At 48.4% G+C, this 22,049-nt stretch overlaps 11 protein-coding genes across 11 annotated transcripts; 8 read left to right on the forward strand and 3 right to left on the reverse strand.

Annotated features, from left to right (window-relative positions):
* Positions 1-156: 156 nt before the first annotated feature.
* On the forward strand, positions 157-1,707 carry TRIVIDRAFT_85052 (uncharacterized protein; the record flags this gene model as incomplete). The annotated part of the gene is made up of 4 exons (XM_014103991.1): positions 157-572; positions 634-719; positions 780-932; positions 1,003-1,707. 4 exons carry the CDS (start codon positions 552-554, stop codon positions 1,382-1,384), a joined length of 642 nt encoding a protein of 213 aa, XP_013959466.1.
* Positions 1,708-1,726: 19 nt separating this feature from the next.
* TRIVIDRAFT_72386 (uncharacterized protein) lies at positions 1,727-2,632 on the reverse strand (the record flags this gene model as incomplete). Its single annotated transcript, XM_014103992.1, has 2 exons — positions 1,727-2,513; positions 2,573-2,632. The coding sequence occupies 2 exons, from the start codon at positions 2,598-2,600 to the stop codon at positions 1,786-1,788; spliced, it is 756 nt and encodes a 251-aa protein (XP_013959467.1).
* An 894-nt stretch (positions 2,633-3,526) lies between these two features.
* TRIVIDRAFT_130235 (uncharacterized protein) lies at positions 3,527-4,520 on the forward strand (the record flags this gene model as incomplete). Its single annotated transcript, XM_014103993.1, has 3 exons — positions 3,527-3,608; positions 3,744-3,876; positions 4,055-4,520. Coding segments are annotated over 3 exons (681 nt in total), but the record flags the coding sequence as incomplete, so codon positions are not given.
* Positions 4,521-4,752: 232 nt separating this feature from the next.
* On the reverse strand, positions 4,753-6,157 carry TRIVIDRAFT_61957 (uncharacterized protein; the record flags this gene model as incomplete). Its single annotated transcript, XM_014103994.1, has 4 exons — positions 4,753-5,345; positions 5,398-5,728; positions 5,802-5,910; positions 5,994-6,157. 4 exons carry the CDS (start codon positions 6,155-6,157, stop codon positions 4,753-4,755), a joined length of 1,197 nt encoding a protein of 398 aa, XP_013959469.1.
* Positions 6,158-6,584: 427 nt separating this feature from the next.
* On the forward strand, positions 6,585-8,792 carry TRIVIDRAFT_211887 (uncharacterized protein; the record flags this gene model as incomplete). Its single annotated transcript, XM_014103995.1, has 3 exons — positions 6,585-6,602; positions 6,970-7,137; positions 7,196-8,792. The coding sequence occupies 3 exons, from the start codon at positions 6,585-6,587 to the stop codon at positions 8,732-8,734; spliced, it is 1,725 nt and encodes a 574-aa protein (XP_013959470.1).
* A 509-nt stretch (positions 8,793-9,301) lies between these two features.
* On the forward strand, positions 9,302-10,979 carry TRIVIDRAFT_61959 (uncharacterized protein; the record flags this gene model as incomplete). The annotated part of the gene is made up of 5 exons (XM_014103996.1): positions 9,302-9,600; positions 9,688-10,199; positions 10,259-10,338; positions 10,399-10,619; positions 10,676-10,979. 5 exons carry the CDS (start codon positions 9,302-9,304, stop codon positions 10,977-10,979), a joined length of 1,416 nt encoding a protein of 471 aa, XP_013959471.1.
* A 1,163-nt stretch (positions 10,980-12,142) lies between these two features.
* Positions 12,143-14,064, forward strand: TRIVIDRAFT_81957 (uncharacterized protein; the record flags this gene model as incomplete). Its single annotated transcript, XM_014103997.1, has 8 exons — positions 12,143-12,197; positions 12,275-12,415; positions 12,504-12,708; positions 12,764-12,776; positions 12,846-12,905; positions 12,969-13,525; positions 13,579-13,756; positions 13,837-14,064. The coding sequence occupies 8 exons, from the start codon at positions 12,143-12,145 to the stop codon at positions 14,062-14,064; spliced, it is 1,437 nt and encodes a 478-aa protein (XP_013959472.1).
* Positions 14,065-14,519: 455 nt separating this feature from the next.
* On the forward strand, positions 14,520-15,609 carry TRIVIDRAFT_72397 (uncharacterized protein; the record flags this gene model as incomplete). Its single annotated transcript, XM_014103998.1, has 5 exons — positions 14,520-14,557; positions 14,665-14,690; positions 14,901-15,046; positions 15,105-15,242; positions 15,316-15,609. The coding sequence occupies 5 exons, from the start codon at positions 14,520-14,522 to the stop codon at positions 15,514-15,516; spliced, it is 549 nt and encodes a 182-aa protein (XP_013959473.1).
* Positions 15,610-16,021: 412 nt separating this feature from the next.
* Positions 16,022-16,285, forward strand: TRIVIDRAFT_143709 (uncharacterized protein; the record flags this gene model as incomplete). The annotated part of the gene is made up of 1 exon (XM_014103999.1): positions 16,022-16,285. A coding segment is annotated over one exon (264 nt), but the record flags the coding sequence as incomplete, so codon positions are not given.
* Positions 16,286-18,969: 2,684 nt separating this feature from the next.
* On the forward strand, positions 18,970-20,395 carry TRIVIDRAFT_110794 (uncharacterized protein; the record flags this gene model as incomplete). The annotated part of the gene is made up of 2 exons (XM_014104000.1): positions 18,970-19,212; positions 19,283-20,395. 2 exons carry the CDS (start codon positions 19,013-19,015, stop codon positions 20,259-20,261), a joined length of 1,179 nt encoding a protein of 392 aa, XP_013959475.1.
* On the reverse strand, positions 20,395-21,118 carry TRIVIDRAFT_215398 (uncharacterized protein; the record flags this gene model as incomplete). The annotated part of the gene is made up of 4 exons (XM_014104001.1): positions 20,395-20,643; positions 20,713-20,783; positions 20,841-20,915; positions 20,996-21,118. 4 exons carry the CDS (start codon positions 21,002-21,004, stop codon positions 20,571-20,573), a joined length of 228 nt encoding a protein of 75 aa, XP_013959476.1.
* Positions 21,119-22,049: the final 931 nt, after the last annotated feature.

The raw sequence follows: 22,049 nt of genomic DNA on the forward strand, positions 1-22,049 counted from the left end.
GGGCAACTGCAGGCGCCTACGTATGCCGAATATTGCTCTCTGTCTTGCCTATTTTTCACGCACAAAGTCTGGGGAGATGTATTGAAGATTAAGCAGACATATTTGGCCAATTAGATGACCATGCTGAAAACCGTTCAAGATAGCTCGCTGTTAGTACTCCGTAGGGGCAGAGGCAGGTATTTGGGCTGCTGTTTATCAAGCCACATCTCTGTAGCGGGGGCGGGGCGGTTCCCAGCCACAAATGGAACACGATGACGTGGGTGATTCGACGCAACGGAGCTGCACAGCTGGAGGTACCTGGATACCTGAACCCACAGGACAAACTGACACTTCACCTGGAATTCGATTTTTTTCTTCCATCTTCCTCTTCCTTCCTCCCACCTACAAAAGCGGTTGCTTGATTCCACAGACGCGACGGATTTCTCTGAGCCAAACATTGGTTTGTCTTCTACTCTCGTCTACCGAAGCTCTATTATCGCTCCTGAGCTTCCGCTACCCCCGCCGACGAAAAAACAGAGCTCGCAGCTGGAGGCCATTGCCCCGACACCACGATGACGCTCTACTACACTCTTGTACGTTTGCAAAGCTAGATGAGGAGACAAATGCGCTTTGACTGGGCTAACGGGCTACAAGGTGTTTGGTCTTCTAATGGCCGAGATGGGCATGTTTATGCTGTTGCTCGTGCCGCTCCCATTCAACATCAAGCGAAGGATCTTTACGTACGCTACCCAATAGAACCCGATGTGATTTGGGCTGTGCGCTGACAAGATCTATGATAGCTTTATTTCCGAAAGCCCATTGATCGCCAAACTCCAGTACTGGATGAAAATCACCTTTGTCTTCATTCTTATCCTCTTCGTCGACAGCCTCAACCGAGTCTACAGAGTGCAGCTCGAGGTTATGGCTGCGCACGAGCAGGGCCTTAAGGGAAAGTAAGTGTTCTTTGGCAACTGGGAAATAATACTCATTGGCTTCGACAATTTCTAACCGCTACGTCAATAGCGCCGCCGCTGTCATGGGATCCGAGCGTCTCGAAGTCCAGGCCCGCAAGTTTTACTCTCAGCGCAACATGTACCTCTGCGGCTTCACCCTGTTCCTATCCTTGATCCTCAACCGCACCTACGTCATGATCCTTGAAGTCATGCGCCTGGAAGACAAGCTCAAGGCCTACGAGGGCACCAGCAAGAACACCAAGGAGAGCGAGAAGTTGGCTGTCGCTGGCAAGCCTGGCGAGATTGCTGCTCTCAAGGAGAAGCTCGAGAAGAAGGACCAAGATCTCCAGAACCTCAAGAAGCAAGCCGAGCAGCTCAACAAGGCCTACAATGAGCTCAGCGACAAGTACGCTGCCACCCAGGTTGATGGCGAAAGCCGAAAGAGCAGATAAGCCATGTCATCATGCGCTTTGCAAAAGCTTGGTGTTTTGTGGTCCGGGATTAAACATTCCTATGATGAAGAAGGGGGTCAAGACTACAAAGGAGTGCGTGAGATGGCATCATTCCAGCCAATGCAACAGATCTTACATTTATGGGACGTTATTTATTACGTTGCAGCTGAAAACCAAGGAAGATGCAAGCTGATTCGGCTGAAGGGCATAGGAGGACTTGGTATGGCTTAGGATGTGTGTGGTTATCTGGTTTTGGGTCTCATGACTAACTCTGTATATTACTCGATCCAAATTTACAGCTTTTATTTCGGACTGCTTTTTACATTTGGTGTACAAGATGGTGCTGAGTGGTGTCTTTTTATTTGCTGCTAACGAAATGCATGGTTCTACTTGCTTCTACCTTACCATAGCAAATCTGTGCCGTTGATGCTAACAAACTTGCTAGTATCGGCATCTCGCTTCCCCTCGATGATATCTCGACAACTCTCGCCACTTACACTCGGCTCAAGAGCCCCTAGTTTGCGACGTTCCTCGGGCGAGTGCGTCAGCTCCGTAGCCACAAATTCCGGGTCAAAGGCAAAAACTTTGACGCCGTGATCCTTCAAGTCGAAAGCGTCACAAGCGGCCAGCATGTTGAGAGCAGTCTTGCTCATGCGGTACTCGACAGCAGGAACGGAGTAATAACGGCTTTTTGAATCCACTCTTTGGCCAATGGAGCCCAAGCCACTTGATACATAGATAAGGCGTTTCCCCTTGACTCCGTCTTCTGGTTGGACTGTCAAAAGGGGCTTGAAGGCTGTGGTGACGGCAAAGGGTGCAATGGTGTTGATCTCGAGGGTATTCCGAAGCCGGGTGAGCGAATCGGGGCTATCGTCGACGATGCCGGCGTTGTTGACGAGGACATCCAAGCGACCGGCCTCTGCCTTTACTGTGGCGGCGGCATTGGCGATGGACTCGGATGAAGAGACATCTAATTGGACGACGGAGATGGAGCTGCCGCTGCGCGGGTGCAGCGAGGCCGCGGCAGTTTTGCCTTTGTTGACATCGCGGGAGCCGAGGAAGACGTGGTACGGGAGGGGGGATTCGACGAGGGCTTTGACGATTTCGTAGCCGATGCCACGATTGGCGCCTTTTAGATTATCAGTTAGTTTGTTGGATGGAGATGGGCTAAGTAGAGTGCTGACGCACCAGTGACTAGGACAACGCTTGCGGACATGTTTGTTCGATTGTGTTTAGAGTGGAAGATTGCTTATTCTGATTTTGGATCTATCTATTTCATCCAAAGTCTTTCTCTTATCCTTTATATATACACAATTGCCATATCCTGCATCGTCATTGTTGAACCCTTTCCTCCATAGCGAAGGGTTCGGCCTCCGGAGTTAAGAATGCACGAGGCTGCAAATTCCAGTATCGCAGCATGAGGCAGCGAAGCTTCTGCGCCAAGGCTCATCGGATATAGAGCCCGTATGTCCCTTTTCGTGCTTAAGCTACTCGCGAGCCGAGCGTTGTCGTTGTTTACTAATAAGTCTCCGGAGAGAATCTATGAATGTACTTTGTAGCTTTACCGTTGAAGGACAAAACACCTCAGGATGTACGTGGGTACTTAGCATGTGTCGATTTAAGATCCAATCGTTTGCTTGGGAGTTGACAAAAATAAGGTGACAGGATGGCGATGGGCTGAGTGAGTATCATACGTGGAGTGATGCTAATTTTAGACGGAGAGAATCATATTCATACGTAAAAAGGAGGGTTGCTCTTGTATAGTATAATCATTGCTTTTTCTTTCGTTGGAGTGTTCTATTCATTTACCTCTCATGAGCATCCGTGTTAGAAGTTAGTTGTGATCACTGTTTAATTTTGTCAACTCTTCAGAATTTTCCCCGCTATTTTCCTATTAGGGTGATTGCCGATCTGTAGCGGATGCTAAAAGCACCTAGTTTAATCCCTTTTCTAACACAGAAGCACGACCAAAGCTCGAAATGCTTCAACCTCGCGTCTCGCCTAGATTCTCGCACACCGAAACACAAGCCTCGCTCTCCATCTTCAAGATATTACCTAATACATACTCTCCAGAAATCCATTTTCAACGCGCTCGGAGGTATCACTGACACAAAAATGACTTCTTCAAACGTACCACCCCACAACGAAATCACAGAGGAGCAGTTCGCGTCTTATCTAAGTCAATATCCAACCGTTGTGCAAACAATATCCCAGACAAAAGGCGGTATGTGGAAATCATTTCTTGAGACATTAGTCCTGTTTGATCAAGCACATAGACGCGTTCTATGTACTCGTTTGGTGTTGAATGGAAGTGTTTCGTTGAGCTAATCGGAGCAATAATCACATACGTGCACAACAGCCAAAAATGGACAAAAGACTCTCACTGAGCTGGACCAATACCGCTACGTAGAAGCTGTGGAGCTGTTCAATCTGAAGAAGCCTACACGCGAGATGAACCTTGATGATGTCAAGATGCTGGTAGAATGGAAGTTGTAAGTTGCCTTATGGTATCATCTGTCCTCAACCACGATGTGTATTCACGCTCGGTGGGAGACTCGTACACACGTGCATCTTCACTCACATGAGATGATACGCTTCTCACTTTATATCCCACCTCACCAATTACCATATATGTGTACAAAAACTAAAATACACAACCCCTTGTCATAGACGGCACGGCAAATTTCGCCCAACGCTCATGTCTCTCGTCTCATCCAACCCCTCTTCAGCCTCTGAAACAATCCAGTTCGCCATCAAATTCTACAAGTCTTCAAAAGACGCCGGCAGCGCTCTCAGAATCCTCTCCGAGCTCAAGGGCATCGGCCCCGCCACAGCGTCGCTCCTCCTCTCAGTCCACGATCCCGAGAACGTCATCTTCTTCTCCGACGAGGCCTTTTACTGGCTATGCTGCGAGGGAAAGAAGGCCCCTATCAAGTATAACCCCAAAGAGTACTTGGCATTGCGCACTGAAGCGGATACTTTGATGAAGAGACTCGGCGTGTCGGCGATGGAGATTGAAAAGGTGGCGTATGTTTTGATGAAGCAACCCGAGACGGCCAAGGATTCAAAAGCAGATACTTCGGCAAAGACGAAAGCGCCAGCCAAGGCCAACTCGTCATCGGCGAAAAAGAGAAAGGCGACTTCCAGTGAAGTCAGTGAGGAGAAGGAGAAGAAGGCGGAGGAGAAAACTGTGAAGAAGGATACAGCGGAGGATAACGCATCTTTAAGACGATCAAAGAGACTGAGAAAGTGAAGGCAGGGACAATGATCAAATCTTTTTATTCTATACCAAAAAGGCTGCTATATGTAGCCTCTCCATTTTATGTATATTAACCATAACCTCTATTTTAATTCGATTGTATTTTCAACTAAGGTAATAAATCAACGACTAATCTTCCTCCGCTGATTTCACCCGCCCTCATCCTATCTAGACCTTTGTTGACGCCATCGAAGCCACTCTCTATGCCTATTATGGGAGGCGGCTGGATCAGGCCCTGCTCTAACAACCGTTCCAGCCACAGAACGAGCGCTTCACCAACTGAAGGAAGTGAATGAAAGATCTTGATCGGGACGGTGTGATAGGCAATTCCCTCCGGAGCAGCCTCTTTCGGCAGCCCTGTCAGCCCCACGAGATGCGACGTCTGCCGCTTGGACTCTCGAGGCGTGTCCGGAGGCGACGGCGGCGCATCGGCGAGCTTCTTCTGGCGGGTGAGAGCGTCGAGCAGGATTGTGGCTGATTCTCGTCCGCGCGTGTCGAGCGCAAAGCGAAGCTGGCTGCCGACGCTTGAGTTGATAATGTCGACGGCCCGGTTGGTGTCGTGGCTGTCGATGAGGAGGTCGGGTCTCTGTGCAGAGCACCCGGAGATGCGGAGGCCGTGTTTGGCGGTGTCGACGATGGTGATGACTTTGATGCCAGCTAGGCGTGCGAGCTGGACGGTAATGTTGGCTGATGTGGATGATCCTGAAAAAAGAGTCAACTAGAAGGAGCTGAAGCGGCTGCTGTCGTCACATACCTCCCCAGATAGTCACCCAGTCTCCTGGAACCGCCCTCTCATCATCAGGGATGCCATGTAGGCACTCCGCTCTTACATCCTCTGGTATGCTCTCTGGGGGAACAGAGCGCATGAGCTGAATCAGGTCTGGGCCGTCGAGTATAGAGGAAAAGTCAACTCCCATGCATATTCCTAGTGTAATCGCAGCAGCGGAAAAGGCGACACCCAAACCAGCAGCCTGCTGAAACGAGATGGACGGAGGTATCCTTGCAACATTGAAATCTGATGAGACGACGTATTCTTGGTAAGCAGCTTTCCGGAGGTCGCGGTAGTCGGTTGAGATGGCTAATACCTGTGCAGATGGTCTGTTAGAGTGCGCTTCTTTCGACTTGCTAGTCTTTACTTTTGGCTTGGGGATATCATACTCGGTCGCCTTCTTTTAGACGAGAGTTCCTACGAGGAGTAGTTGTGATTCGTCCAGCGAGCTCCCGACCAGCGATATAAGGCAGTGTTGCGATGCCAAAGTTAAAGTCTCTATAATACCATCACATCTGTTAGTGATAACCCCCTTCCACCTTGCGCTACCTGCGCAAGTAAATCAAGTGGATATTTCATACGGCGATTTCCAGTCTATCGGGTTCAACCCTATCGTGTGTGTCCTGATTAATGTTTCGTCATCCTCAATCAACCGAGGAATCTCATAGTCGTTGGCTATCTGATAAGCTTGTCGTGGTCCGTGAAGAAGCAAGACAGTCTGTGCTTTTACCAAGTCTCCCGCCATGATGAGTTTGGAGATGCAAATAACACGATGCAACACCAAAGATGATTAATAAAGAAAGAAGAAAGAGGAGAAAAAGGAAAAATGTTGCTTATCAAACCGGTCATGTACTGTAGAATCGGCGGCGATTTCATGCATCCACCACGCCTCCGCGCCTCCGCGGCTGCATCTCTTCTAACCCAGTCGCTCCAGATTTGGTTAACAAGATGCATAAGTAATTGGGATTAGTACTACGAGTGACGATGGCAGTCCCGATAAAGCCGCTTTCGGAGCACAGGCGGTTACCAAGCTGCAGGTGACACTTGGGCGAGGGGCCTGTTTCGCGAGGATTGCGTGATTGCTCGCCAACCTTGCTCATGGCCTGGCGGCGTTTGGGAGTCCACATGACTGCAGGTTACAACGTCGGCTATTGGGATTGCCAACGCACAAAATGGATGGGAAAATGGGTGTAAATGGGGGCGTTTGCGATGATGGAGCGAGCGCCATGCATAGTTAATTAGCTGCTAGATCTCTTGCTTTCGTCCCTTGATGCTTGACTTACACGCAAGCTAGGAGATAGCACCAGCAGTCAGCGCCCGCGTCCAACTTTCAGCTGAACCACCCCTTCGCCTCGATCGGATTATTATCTTCTTAAACGCCTAATTTCAAAGTTTACAAGAAGGCATTATAAAGAAAAAGCAGAAAGAAGAAGACAGGAAGCTTGGTTCGGTATGGCTACTGTTGATCTGCCAACTCCCCCAGCCACTGCGCGGGGTTCCCCAAAGCCTGGCGCAGGTGCTAGCTGGACATTCCCGATCTCAGCTGCTATTCCCAAGCCGTATGAAGTGCCTAAAATTCAAATTCTCAATCGCTTCATTGATGAGCCCAGGGAGTTGAATGTAGCAGTCATCGGAGCTGGGTTGGCCGGGGTTCTGGCCGGCATATTGCTACCCCGAAAAGTCCCGGGGATTAAACTCACCATATACGAGAAGAATGCAGATGTTGTAAGTAATCAACGCCGATTTTTTGAGTCAGCAAAAAAGCTAATGACTTCTTGCAAAGGGAGGAACCTGGTTTGAGAATATTTATCCGGGAGTCCGCTGTGATGTGCCTGCTCATGTCTACCAATCGACATTTGAGCCAAACACACAGTGGACTGAAGAGCTCGCACAAGGCCCTGAGATTCTCGAGTACTGGAAAGGATTGTCGCGCAAGTATGACTTGTACAAATTCTTGAAGCTCTCTCAGAGGGTTGACGCGCTGGACTGGGACCCGGCCACATCTCAGTGGCTCATCAAAGTCCACGATCTGAAGTCAGAGACGTCACGAGTCGATAAGGCGGACTTTGTCCTCACGGCTATTGGAAGATTCAATGCTTGGAAACTTCCTGATTATCCTGGAATCAACGACTTCAAAGGTCTCTTGAGACACACTTCCAATTGGGATCCGACGTTCGATCTCACGGGCAAGAAAGTCGCCGTCATCGGCAATGGAGCCAGCGGCCTCCAGCTCGTTGCCAATATTCAGAAGCGAGTCAAGCAGCTGGATCACTACGCCAGGAACAACACATGGGTGACAGCCTCTTTTGCTGGACATGAGACGTCCATTGAGCCCAAAGTCATCCCCAAGGAGCTCCGTGAGTCGTTTAAGGATCCGGAGACGTACCTCAAGTACCGTAAAGAGATGGAGAAGACCTACTTTAGAGGTTTCCAGGGCTGGTTTAAGGGCTCTGAGATCAATGATCAAGCAAGGGAGGCTTTTACATACCTTGCCCAGATGCGGCTGGCGGACAAGCCAGAGTTGTTTGAAAGGATCATTCCCGACTTCTCTCCTTATTGCCGTCGACTTACACCGGGACCGGGGTACTTTGAGGCTCTCTCACAACCCAACGTCGAGTACATCCAGACACATATTAAGAGATTCACCGAGACGGGCATTGAGACTGTAGACGGACAGACTCGAGATGTTGATGCCATCTTCTGTGCTACAGGAGCCAACTCTGACATGGCGCCTCCATTCCCCATCCGCTCAGGAGGGTCTGATTTGAGCTACGACTGGAGCCATTCAGGCACATACGGTTTCCCATACGCTTACATGGGAGTCGCTTCGCCAGGCTTCCCGAACCTCCTCTTCATTCACGGGCCCAGCGCTACAGGGAGATCAGGCACAGTGCCTCACAACGTGGAGAATCAAATTACCTTTTTTGCAAAGATCCTGCGCAAGGTCAGTCGCGAGGGCATCAAGACCATCACCCCGTCCAGAAAGGCCACCGATGACTTTGTAGCGTACAATGACGCCTTCTTCGAGACCACCGTACTATCTGAGAACTGCAGCTCGTGGTACAATGGCGGCATCCCAGGAGGCCGAATCCACGGTCTGTGGCCCGGTAGCGCAACGCACTTGACCGTAGTCCAAAAAGATCCGCGGTGGGAGGACTGGGAGTACGAGTATCTCTCCGACACAGGCAACCGGTTTGCTTGGTATTTCGGAAATGGAAGTACTCGGGTCGAGGCCGATCCAAAGTCGGATATCACGCCGTACCTGACTGCCGGAGAGCCTGATTTGCGAAGTGTTCACGAGAATTGGTGGGTTATACCGTAGCCTATGGACCTCAAATTGGGATATTAGAGTCATTTCAAAGTTTTTAATAAAATTCTATAAAAAAATTCAAAGTCTAGATTCTTTGTAGCTTTTAGCCGACGCTTACTTTGGGGTGGCTCTCAGCGCCTATCTCGGGAATGACCCATCGAGATGCTTAGATCAATGATAGATCCCCTTCTCAGATTAGCAATAGCGTAATGCTTTACAGGCTGAATCCATCTATGTGCGCCATCGTTTGTCGTAGATCTTGGCTGGATAGCAATGTAGTTGTTATCTGATGCCCCTCCGCGATGACGTGCTGGCAAGCATACGTTTCGCAAGCCGCGACTAAGGGTCCAGTCCGTTGGTAGTAGCAGAACCGATGTCGCAACCAGTCAGCAGATGGGACGAAGAGATTTGGAAATCAAGTAATACTGATAAAATGAAAAGATTTGTAGGTGAAGGAATGATTGATATTAAGATGGAAGCCTAGGGTTGAAGTGTCTCTTCTCACCGGCTTGTGCTACGTTTTTTTACTCTGTCTTGATACCCCAATTTCTCTTCTTGTTTCTTTTAAAGTCAGCAATTATGTCGACTAAAGAAGAAGATGTCTTTACCTCTGATACAACGCCGTTGCCTAAGGAGCAACGGCATCCAGTGAAATGGTATCGAAGTTCGATGTTCGCCATATTATTGCTTGGTTGTTGTAACCTCGCGGCTCCGGGGATATGGGGAGCCATGAATTCACTTGGAGCAGGTGGAAGCCAGTCACCGCAGACTATCAATGCAGCTAATGCCCTCACGTTTTGCTTAATGGTTGTTTCATGCTACTTCTCGAGTGTCTTGGTTCGCTATATTGGAGTCAAGGGGGCCTTGGTGTTTGGAACGTAAGTTTTAATGTCTTAACATGTATCTAGGTACCTGTGGCTCTAATTTGAGCTTGTTGCTTGTAAACTAAGCTAAATATTTGCCAGAATGGGATATGCTCCCTATGCAGCTGGCCTGTACACCAACAACAGATTTGGCATCACTTGGCTGGTAATCCTGGGCGCAGCGCTCTGTGGAATATCAGCTGGAGTATTTTGGGCAGTGGAAGCAGCTATTGCCATTGCTTATCCAGAACCATGGAACCGCGGAAAGGCTCTAGGCTTTTGGTTGACCTTCCGTGTTATGGGCCAGATCATCGGTGGTGCCGTCAATCTAGGCTTGAACAGTGACAGAAACGAAGCTGGAAAGGTGTCTTACGCCGTCTACCTCGTCTTTATCGCAATCCAGGCAGCTGGTGCTCTAGTTGCTCTGTTGTTAAGTAAGCCTGAGTACGTACAGCGTCAGGATGGCAAGAAAGTCCAGCTGTCCATCGTGGAAAGCCCCTGGTATGAGATCAAGGCAACTGCAAAGGCCTTTGTGAACCCACAGTTTCTCTTGATCGTCCTTTGGATTGGACAGGCAGTGTTTTCGGAGGCCGTTTACTTCACTTACCTCGCCTGTAAGGACATCCATCGATTTCGTATCTCGCTTATGCTCTGACTGACCGCATTATTTTAGTGTGGTTTTCCGTGCGCGCCCGAGCTCTCGGTTCATTTTTGGGTGGTATCGTTGCAATCATTATTGGCAATCTCACTGGCGTACGTCAAATAAGTGAAACTAAAATTGTGTTAAACCCCGACTGACATGTTTCACCGCAGTGGTGGCTCGACTATAACAAGGCATCATTGAAGGTGCGCGCAAGATATACGTTCTGGTTCATCGTCGTAACTCAAGGCGCATGGTGGCTTTGGGCCACAGTCCTTGCAACAAGATATCGAAAAACTCTTCCCACATATGACTGGACAGATGTTGAATTTGGATCTGGTTTCGGAGTCTACATCTTCCTCACTTTTGGGTTTCAGATCAACTACCTCTTCCTGTGAGTTTAGAGCCCTTGATCAACTCTTCGTCAACACATGACTGACATCTTTTTAGCTACTTTGTCGTAGCCCAAATAGCCAAGAACCAAGGCGACGTTATTCGATATGCTGCTCTGCTACGTGGCACGGAATCCGCTTGGCAAGCAGTCAGCTATGGATTGACTTCTCTGACGGTTTTTGCCCAAGTTGGTGGAATCTACATGAATTTTGCTCTTTGGGCCATTGCCATCGTCCCTGCTTGGTTAGTGATAAGACGCTTTGGCAACGATGATGGGCAGTGGGATCAAGAGTCAGGCGGATCAAATGAATCTCCTGCGGCCTTGGCTGAGGAGACTTTTGCTTCGACAAAAGCACCTTAGATGAAATATGCAAAAAAAGTTTGAGAAAAGAAGGCTACATCCATATAGAGCCGCGATGGGGGAAAGCAAATAATAAACAATTTTTCTGAGCAACTCAAGTTTCTCTAGGTAGACCGAGTTTCTCTAAGTAGATCAAATTTCTCTATGGAGATCAAGTCTGTCTATTAGATCAAGTGTATGTTAATCTCTGTCATACGCAAAGACGTGATAAAGCCAAGCGCCGATGTAGGAAGAACAGAGGAGTTATGATGCCATATTGACAAATTGTCTTTCTAAAAATCTTGCCATATTAGGAAGTCTCTTCATATGGATAGAGTAGCTGTAGATGTCCGTTACGTCTTACAACCTCATCTGCATGAGCAACCGCGCCCCCAGCCAACTGGATCGTCCCATTCCCAGCACGCTGAGGAGAGAATTAGACCGCCCAACTTTAATCTGGAAATAACAGAAATTTCTCTAGCTCATGGAAATACCGGCGGGTTGAATGCTTCGGGATTGGTCAAGGCTACATGAACTATCAAAGGCCGCATGTGAAAGCTGTCTCGGCCGCCGCTAATATGACCTCCGTATCCGTACCATATCCCGTTCCAGCAAAATATACGCACTCCGCCATGTCGGATATCGTCTAATCAAACTTAAATAATTTTTATATCTGCAGGCCAGTGGGTAACTTTAGCGTGCATCTCTCAGAATCGTGGCTGTTTTGAAGATTGATTGTCTATGGCGGTATCCCCACCCGCGCTGACGTGATTTCAGCAACACGGAGCTTGTCTCTCGCATCGCCAGAAAGGGTAATCTGGGGGAAGCTATTTCAGGACCTCAGGTCTGATATGACGCATCCGACTGAATCTGCCGTTTTTACCCAGAATGGCAGTGATTTGAGACTACCGTCTGATGTGGAGGTGCTGTCTTGCGTGATTGCATCACTTGAATTGCATCATCGTAGCAAAGCTGTTGAGTCTTGTACAACCATGACGGCGGCACGGAAAGCACCGAAAATCGGACATGTGCTCCGGACAGCTATGTAGAATATATGTGCCGTATCGGCTGTATCAGCAAAGCAGTATGAGATTACATACGTGCGAGCTGCTTCAGGAAGTGTCTCCTCTCGAATAGCAAACAAGCACATCATCGTCTTGAGGACATACATCATTTGGGCAGCCATGGGTTCGCAAACCGGGAAAAAGAGCTTAGTGCTCAATGCCTTTGTAGAGATGTGTGCGTCCAATAATACCCTTGCTAACTTTGGAGAGGAAAAAGAAATGGTACTGACTGCCGAAATTGGTGGGCTGCAGGCAGTGGCCACCAGTCTCCTGGACTCTGGCGCCATCCCGATGACCAGTCTTCGCGCTTCAATGAGATAGAGCACTGGACTGAGTTGGCTAAGCTTCTCGAAGAGGCCAAGTTCCATGGCATCTTCATTGCCGATGTTCTGGGTAAGGTAACCCGGCTATAGACGATTTCCAATCTCAGGCATGAGACTGGGATCATCCAGACACATTCTAACCTGATATTGGTATGCAGGTGGCTATGATGTCTATTCCGGCTCATTGGATCCGGCCGTCGTCTCCGGTGCACAATGGCCTGTACATGAGCCCCTGGCTGTCATCTCTGCTATGGCTGCAGTGACCAAGAGTATCGGTTTCGGAGTCACCGTCTCTACGACGTATGAACAGCCCTACCATCTGGCTCGGAGACTTTCCACTCTCGATCATCTTAGCAAGGGACGGTGAGACTAGCTTGTGACCTTATGATGTTGGATGTATAGCTGACAGCCTTGATAGGATCGGATGGAACGTAAGTCGGGGAGATCTACTTATGCAATGCAGCCAACAAGGACCGAGCGTATGCTGACGGTAGATGTAGATCGTCACCAGCTACCTGGACTCTGCAGCCAAGAACATGGGCCTAGCTCAACAGCCCCAGGTCAGTAATATTGCAATAGCTAATGCAGGGCTGCAATTTCGCGATGTGCTGACTCATTCGTAGCATGACGATCGATATGCTCAAGCTGAGGAATACATCAAGGTGATGTATAAGCTTTTTGAATCTTCGTGGCGAGATGATGCTGTTCAACTCGATCGTTCATCGGGTATTTACACTCATCCCGACCGCGTCCGTAAGATCAACCACAATGGCAAGTTCTTCACGGTCCCTGGCCCTCATATCTGCTCGCCCAGCCCCCAGAGAACCCCCCTGCTCCTACAGGCCGGTACATCCAAGGCTGGTAAGATATTTGCTGCGCAGCACGCCGAAGCCATTTTCGTCTCTGCACACGCCCCGCAAGTGTGCGCCAAAAGTATCGCGGAGATTAGAGAACTCGCTAAGACACAGTTCGGCCGTGACCCCAGCAACATCAAGGTCCTTGCTCTTGTTTGTCCTGTCCTTGGCAGGACCGAGGAGGAAGCTCAGGCTAAGTTGGCAGATTATAAGCAATACGCCTCACTCGAAGGAGCTCTTGCTCTCTTCGGTGGCTGGACTGGTATTGACCTCAGCCAATATGGTGACGAGGAAGAGTTGCGAGAGGTTGAGAGCAACGCCGTGAAGTGAGTGCTCCTCTTCTGCAGTGACCGGCCATGATGCTAAGATTCCAAAACAGGTCTACCGTTCAAGGCTACGCCAGGTTTTCTCCAGGCACTGCCAAATGGACCAAGCACACCATTGCCGAGCATGTCAGCATAGGCGGCAACGGTCCCGTATTAGTAGGAACACCTGAGCAGGTCGCCGATGGTCTTGAGACTTGGGTTCAAGAGGCCGACATTGATGGCTTCAACTTTGTCAGTACATCCTTTATCATATTCATTCATCGTTTATATATATTCGGTGGGGATACAGCTTACTAACTCGTGTTTCGCAGGCCTATGCCCTCTTCCCTCAATCATTCAAGGACATCATCGAGCTTCTACTCCCAGAGCTCAAGAAGCGCGGTCTCTTCTGGGATGATTACGCCGTCCCAGAAGGCACTTACCGCGAGAACTTTTATCGCAAGGGTGGCCAGACTGGGCCATTGGATGAGCACGTTGCATCAACGTTTAGATGGAAGGCGGGAGTTTCCGCAGAGGAGGCTGTTATTCCTGAAATTTAGAGGAGTTTCATACCTAGGTAGCGAAGAAGACATCACAGACATATGTACCCCGTACAGTGCGGGTATTTGAGTCGATTTGGTACGGACATCCCGCTATCGACAGATAGAAAAAATGTAAATTAAGATATCATTGAGATAATTTCAACCTCTTTCTCTCAGGTTACATTTATTTTATGTTGCGCAGCAACTTTGATGATCTAGATGTGTAGATCATATTCCATACATCACAGTTTGCCCGTGTTCTACTCTGGTAGAAGTGGCTTAGTCACCGCTTTCGTCACAGTGCGCCACGTCAGATATGAGATTCCTTCTTTCACTCAAATCAATCACGGAACGCGAAGCTCAATCACATCTTCACAACAAGAAGAAAACATCCAGATCGAAGAATCGTTGTCGCCATTGAACTCTAATAAACTCAATACTAAGTCAACTCTCATTTCAGCGCCTTGTTCATCATGCCGCCCACTCAGCTGCCAGAGTCGGGCAATCCGCTGTACGTTCTTTCAACGTCTCATTTCTCTGCACCTATTGCCCAAATGATGCCTGTGCATTAGTCAATTATCGCGTTGTAATACATAATACTAACTGAGATTTGATCAGGGTCTTCTTTGACATAACGCTGGGAGGTTAGTTGAAATGCTGTCGGGGAAGATGCTGGCGATAGTGTCCGTTTAAGCGTCAAGCACTGCTGTTTGCTACATCAAACGAAAGGGCTCAACGTTTCATTCCTCACATACCACAATCTCGCATATCGCATCGCAACTACCTCAAGAAGCGTCAATCTCATATATCATCATATTACATAGATCTCGCTGCTGACACTATGCTTCACCCAGGCGAACCTCTTGGCCGCATCACATTTGAGCTTTTCAAGGATGTAGTTCCAAAAACTGCAGAAAACTTTCGGCAGTTTTGCACCGGGGAATCCAAGGACGCTGGAGGCCGTCCGCAAGGATACAAGGGGTCAAAATTCCACAGAATTGTAAGTCTTTCTCTCTGCAAGCCAAGCTTGGTGACTCAAAGCTTAACAGTGTCTTTAGATTCCCAACTTCATGTGCCAGGGTGGAGATTTCTTAAAGGGCGATGGAACAGGGTCTACCTGCATTTGGGGCTACAAGGCATTTGATGACGAGAACTTCAACCTGAAGCACGACCAGCCTGGTCTGCTGTCAATGGCGGTATGTCCAAGAATCCTACATTACCACCTCTTCTTGTGATCTATCGATGGCTAAACCTGCATGATGTTTATAGAATGCCGGGCCCAACACCAACGGTTCTCAGTTCTTCATCACCACAGTCCCCACCCCTTTCTTAGACGGCAAACATGTGGTATTCGGGAAGGTTGTTGACGGCATGGAAGTGGTGAAAAAAATGGAGGCTACAAAAACTGGCTACCGAGGAAAGGATGTGCCCAATATGGATGTCACCATCGCCCAGTGTGGCGAGATGTAATTTTCTGAAGGTGAGGATAGCAAGAGATAGCTGTGTTGTTCGTATGACAACTCACGTATAGTCAAAGCAATACAAATGCCGTGAACAAGCAAGAATAAAAAGGATCGAGTCTGAAAAGAATATCTGCCACCTTTCGCAAAACTGGTCTTGACCTCTGTACAGATTTACATCTTTCAAGTAGCCTTTATTGCAAGTGGGATTATAAGTACATAGAATACTACTGACTGAAACTTGCCAGGTAATATTGCCACTACTTGAGCGAGTTACGTAGAGTGTTGTGGTGTTTTCATAGGTAACTTTGCAAGTTACTCTATCTACTCTATCTACTCTATCTACTCTATCTACTCTATCTACTCTATCTACTCTATCTACTCTATCTACTCTATCTACTCTATCTACTCTATCTACTCTATCTACTCTATCTACTCTATCTACTCTATCGACCCTATCTAGAAACAAGTTGCCAACAATTTCTGGAAGAAATCACCGAAACTAACGAAATAACGTCTACGAGGAGAAAGGAAGGTGGGAGGATGGCAAAATATTGGACACTCTAAATTCTCTCAAGTATTCCGATAGGAATCTTATCCAACTCATGATCAGTGAGTGTCCGCATATCCGTAGCAGCCCGGAACGGGGCAACTACTTCCTACGCTTCAGTTCGAAGGTGATTGGGTCTTTGACGGCGCTTGCCCACCCTCATACCATGAATGATCTCAAAATTCCAAAGAAGCACTTTGGTAGCAGAGTCTATGTTGGCATGAAATGAACAAGTTTGGGGAGCTGGAGCAGCAATATTGGGTGTAAATTTGGAACGAAGTGTTTGACGCAGAGAGAGAACACGGAGAACTGAGCAGCACTTTAATTCTCAATTAATATAAATAGAAAAAAAAAAAACTTCATGGGAGGCCCGTTTCCTCGTCGTCGTCGTCTTCTTCTTCTTCTTCTTCTTCTTCTTCTTCTTCTTTTACTTCTCCTTCTTCTTCTTCCTCTTCTTCTTCTCCTTCTTCTTCCTCTTCTTCTTCTCCTTCTTCTTCGGGCTCAAGGCCCAGGGCCAGCAGCCCCCTCAACTGGTTTTGGGACAAAGTCCCACCCACTCCTCGTCCTCCTCGGACGCCGGGGAGTTTGACTACTCCCCCCCGAACAACGCCTACATTGTACGATTAGTCATGTGATATATCAGACGTCAGGAGTGCAGAACCTACTGCGGCCGCCGCCCTCTCCCCCTTCTCTCTTCTTCTCTTCTTCTCTCTTCTTCTTTTCTTCTTCCTTCTTCTTCTTCTTGGCTACCCATCCCTGTCAGCTTCGAGATCGATCGTTCGTATGGAGTATGTGAGAGTCTTACAACCACGCTTGCCGCGGCGTCCTGTTTAATAGTTAGTACCTAGGTACTGAGAGATTGATGCTTGGGTAATGGGAGAAGAGAAACTTACTGCCGCCGTTCCCACCTCCTCGACAGCCACCACCACCTCCGTGGCCTATGATCATGTTAGTTATCAACTATATGGGAGTGTTGGTAAGTAAAGGAGAACATACCACCGCGTCCTGGGCCGCCGCCCCCATCTCCACCACCGCCAACACCACCACCGGCCGCCGCCTTCTCCTTCTCCTCTTTCAGAAGGGACACCACCTCCAGGAGCTTGTCCAGGGTGGTACTCTATGGAATACACGTTAGAATGCTTGTATGCATGGAGCAAAGAGGGACAGACGATTATGAACATACCATTTTGTTTAAAAAAAAAAAAAACACAACAGAATGTTCTTCGATTAAAAAAAAAAAAAAAAGAACCACAACAAGATTTATTTCGAAAATGAAATAAAAAAATCGCAGAAGATCTATATTTCATCTGTCAATCTCCTAATCGTATACTCTCGAGGCGCTCACTTACGGCGTTGTTGTTGCTGTTGTTGATGTTGATGCTGTTGGTGATGTTGATGGAGGCAAAGAGTTTCCAAGAGGATGGGTGCCTGAGGAATTCTTTTTGGGTTGCATGTACGCTTCACTTTGGCTTCACTTTGGCTTCACAATTGACTGGTAGCCAGTCACGGGTAAGCCCTTTTTGAGCATCAGTAAATTGTCGTCGTAAATCTTTTAATTCTGGTACGCATCTACTAAATTTGTATTTAATTGGCTGCTGTCTGCAGAGATCGATGTTCCTTGATGCCTTTTCTCGAAAAGACACACAGCATGGACATCATACATACTTGTAAGTAGGAGAATACGCATCAAGTATCCCATTTAAGGTGAAATATAACAGACCCATTCATCGTCCAGTTACGTCCAGCTTGAAAAACGTCCTCGTCAGGCCGCGGGTGTTCAAATGCACTTCTGATATCAGTTTCTGTCGGAGCATATAACAGCCATTTATCCAACTTGGACTGACAGGCTTTCTTGTTTATTTTCAACATCTACTTTCCCTCCTAACGCATCTGCGCCGGCAGTCAAGTCTTTCTTTTCTCTCGAGAGGCTCTTTTCTTCTGGGATCTGAAGATGAACTTTCTCAAGAATGTGGCCACACCAAAGTACACTTACAAGCCTTCCGACTTCCTCAGCTGTTGCATGTTTGCCAAGCTGTCTATGTTCTCGTAAAGCCGTTGGACCGGTATATCGCGGTGGAGTGGAAAGTCTTCACCGTTTCTAACCAACGGACTTGACGTCTTTACGATTTTACAAACGACCATTCTGCTTGCTAGTGTCCTTGTTTCTCTTATTTCTCCGACTCATTCCATGTTTTGTCTGACTCTCCTCCGTCTGAGTCTGCGTTGTCGTTGTCCTGTACCAACTGCTGTCGCTTTCTGGAACTATGCCCCGACTCGGACAGACTGCCCATATTGTCTGAGAGAGAAAACAACTACCAATTTCATCCCTTTTATTCGAGGTAGCTGCATGTAGATAAACCTTACCTATGCATGCAGCCAAGCCAAGAGTGATCTATCTACCGACATCTAGATGGCATCTTAGATCAACTATCCGCACTCAAGGATATTGAACACACTCTAGTAGCTACTCTACTAATTTATGCATATTCTCTAGTAGGAGTACCGCTAGAAAAGGTTAGTAATAGGTAGTACAAGGGAAGTTTATATGGCATCATATCTCTACTACCGGTAACGGAGAAGGACAGATCAACCAAAGCTACATGCAAACACATTCATTTTATCTGTGTAGTCAAAGTACACTACTATCGGAGTACAGAGACCCTCAATACTCCGTGTATGCCGATTTATCAATCCGATTTGCCTGAGCAGGTTGTGAGTGCGGGGATGTGGAGTGATGGGCAGATATTTGGCACAAAGGGCCTATGGCGTCATTTGCGCTTGCGCTTACTCGGCTCAAATGATACATCAACCTCCGTTTGAACCTCCGTATCTTCATATGTACTCTGACAAAAAATAAGTGTTTGTCTCTTCTTCTTCTGGAAGCAAATTCATATCGAGTATATCTGATTGTGTAATAGGCAACCAGGTTCTTGCACGGACTCGGCCTCATTTCACCATGTCATTCACCTCCATCCCCATCCTTGACCTGGATCTATCCAGAGACCCGGCTACCAAGCCCGAGTTTCTCAACCAGCTCCGCCATGCCCTGATGGAAGTTGGCTTCTTGTATCTAAAGAATGTAGGCATTTCACAAGACTTATGGGACGAAGTCATCAAGCAGGGCAAAGGCTTCTTCGACATTCCCCAAGAAGAAAAGTAGGTTTCATCCTCACGTGGCAATCAATTAGTCCAGTTGACTTACTAAAGCTCAACCTAAATCACATAGACTAAAGATTGAAATGAAGAATGCGCCTTCATTTCTGGGCTACTCTCAGCTCTCTGCGGAAATCACAGCTGGAGCTATAGATCACAGGGAACAGATTGATCTCTCAACCGAACATGCACTCCCCGGTCCCGATGCGCCACGGTATTACAACTTGCTCGGTCCCAATCAGTGGCCCTCAGAAGAAAGCGCACCAGGATTCCGTAGTACTTATACCGAGTACATGCGCCAAATGGGAGAAATCACAATCTACTTTACCTCGTTGATTGCCGAGGCGATTAAACTACCAAAGGACGCCTTTGAAAAGTACTTTGAGGCGGATCCGCAACACAAGCTCAAGATTGTCAAGTACCCGGATTTGGCTGAGCTGGGACTTCCAGAGGGCACGCAAGGACAAGGCGTAGGACCGCACAAGGACAGCATGCTGACCAGCTACTTGCTTCAAGCTACGAACCACCGAGGCTTGCAGGTCCAGAATGTCCAAGGTAAATGGATCGACTGTCCTCCCATTGACAGAACACTTGTCGTCGCCATTGGACAGGGTATGGAAGCGCTGACCCAAGGCGTCTGCGTCTCAACAACACATCGTGTCCTGTCCCCCGCCGCAGGGACAGGTGCGCGGTTTAGCATCCCTTTCTTCCAAGGTGTCAAGTTGAATGCGACATTCGAAGAGCTGGAGACGGTTGGAATCGGCAAAGTCCCCGAGGATGTTCAGGAGCAGCGTCAAAAGATTGTAGAGAGAAACGGCGGTCGCATCGATGACGTTGAGTTTACGTTCCGCAAAGGCTCGGTGGCTACCACAATGGGAGAGGCAACTCTGCGTAATAGGGTCAAGAGCCATCAAGATGTGGGAGAGCGCTGGTATCCGGATATCCTAAAGTCAATCCTCGAGGAGCAGGCACAGACTGCGCAGAGGCAGCAGGCCCGTAATGTGCCAAAATCAGTCGCAGAAGTGGCTCCCACAGCCGTGGAGGCGCACTAAAGATCCGTGGGCTTGAATCCTCTTTCATGCGATGTGTCTCTTGACTCCTGATGGTAGGGCGTGGGAAAGGGAACGACCAATGTAGGAATACGCAGACCAATAAACACACAGAAATAAAGGGGAAAATAGCCATCATGACAAGAAACGCCACGCCACGGAACTGGCCGGTGCTATGCTATGTCTTATTGTGCTTGTGTGAACCAATACCCGCGCTATGATGCTCCGCTTCCAGACCAAACTCCCTTCGCCTTGCTAGCAGCCTAGCAAACACCCATTTTTTTCTATACGGCCAGAATGAATCATTCTTGATTATGAGGTGGCGAAAGTCGGGAAACACTCGGGCATGCCCTTGCTGTGCTTGTTCTGGGCGTGTTCCAGAAGTCTAGATCGGGTCGTGATTCGTTAGCCATGGCCCAATCTGGAGATATTATGTGAGGAAGGAATGTCGTACGCAGGAGCCTTTGTGGTTTTTAGGAATGTCGACTTGCAGATCTGGCACTGGATGTCCATGGCCTGGGCGTTCTATGCAGGTGGTCAGCCGTAGTCGAGGTTAGGTGGCCATCAAGGTATAGAACGCACCACTTTGAGCTGAGACTTGGCAGCCTTTCCGCCCTTCTCATTGTTGCGCTCACGCTTCTGCTGTGCTTTGGCGCCCTAAACATTCATCATGCAAGTCAGAAGCCGCCGGAATGACGCAACGGAAGGGGCCCGTGGAAGAGCGGGAAATGCCTTACGTTGCCCATTGTGATGGATGTGGGATGAAATTGTTGGAGAGCGGGGAAGGAAGCCGAGGCTATTAGTCAGACAGGGATGATTGAGTGTTATTAGTGAAGCCTGGGTTGGGCGAAACTGTTTGCCTTGGTGTACTTGAGAAGCAAAATATCGTCGGATGCGGTGTCTCAAAGTTGAGTCGATATTTGGAGCCAAGAAGCCGATAAGGCGATGCGATAAGCCTGGAAAATTTGCTGCACCAATGGGGTGGTCAGGTGAGCCGACGGCAGTCCGGCTGTGCGGAATCCAGGGCGGGCATCCACTGAACGGGCGGCATTGGGGGAAGTGATGTGCTGAGCAACTTTTAGTGGCTTATCCGGTCCATGCGTAGTGGCCGGCGGCTGCTGTGAATTCATCGATGGCAGCCAATAGGGGAGAGCGCCACACGAGGGAGCTGCGCCACTCTCCCGACTTTGCTTACAGCCGGCATTGATGGCTTATACGAGCAGAACTTGAAAAGAGCTGCACTGGTTTGTTGCATGTAACCTGCATTGATTTCTTCCTCGCTCTAGGAAATCTCACTACACAGACAATGGAATGGACGCACCTTTCCCTCGACTTTTATGATTCCATTCGGTCTGGTGAGGAACAGCCAAGAGTTAAACACCTACCCAATTAAGCAGACGGAGTTAATTGACCAGCTCCCGAGTGGATGTGGCGTATATACGACCAGGATATGGGTGACTGAACTTACGGTATAAGATTATGGAGCATTCCGTTGTATTATAAAGAGCTGATGGAGCACACCAAGTACCGATGGTGGGAGACAAGTAGCTGGATTTATTTTAAAGTTCCCTGTTAACCTTCAAACTTGTCGCAACAAGCTTAAGTGCTGCGTAGGATCGCTGACGGCAACCAACCCCAGACACATTCGCTACCCAAAACCGGCAGAAATAAGCTTAGAGTGTTACTTGTCTCTGACTGCAACCCATGTCATCTCTCGCCATTCGCAGCCAAGCTCGGATAGGCAGTTGCGCTGGAAAGGGCCGGCACCACCGCAGCTAGAGAGTCGGCGTT

This window comes from Trichoderma virens (genome assembly GCF_000170995.1).
Source record: "Trichoderma virens Gv29-8 chromosome Unknown TRIVIscaffold_3, whole genome shotgun sequence".
Classification (NCBI taxonomy): domain Eukaryota; kingdom Fungi; phylum Ascomycota; class Sordariomycetes; order Hypocreales; family Hypocreaceae; genus Trichoderma; species Trichoderma virens.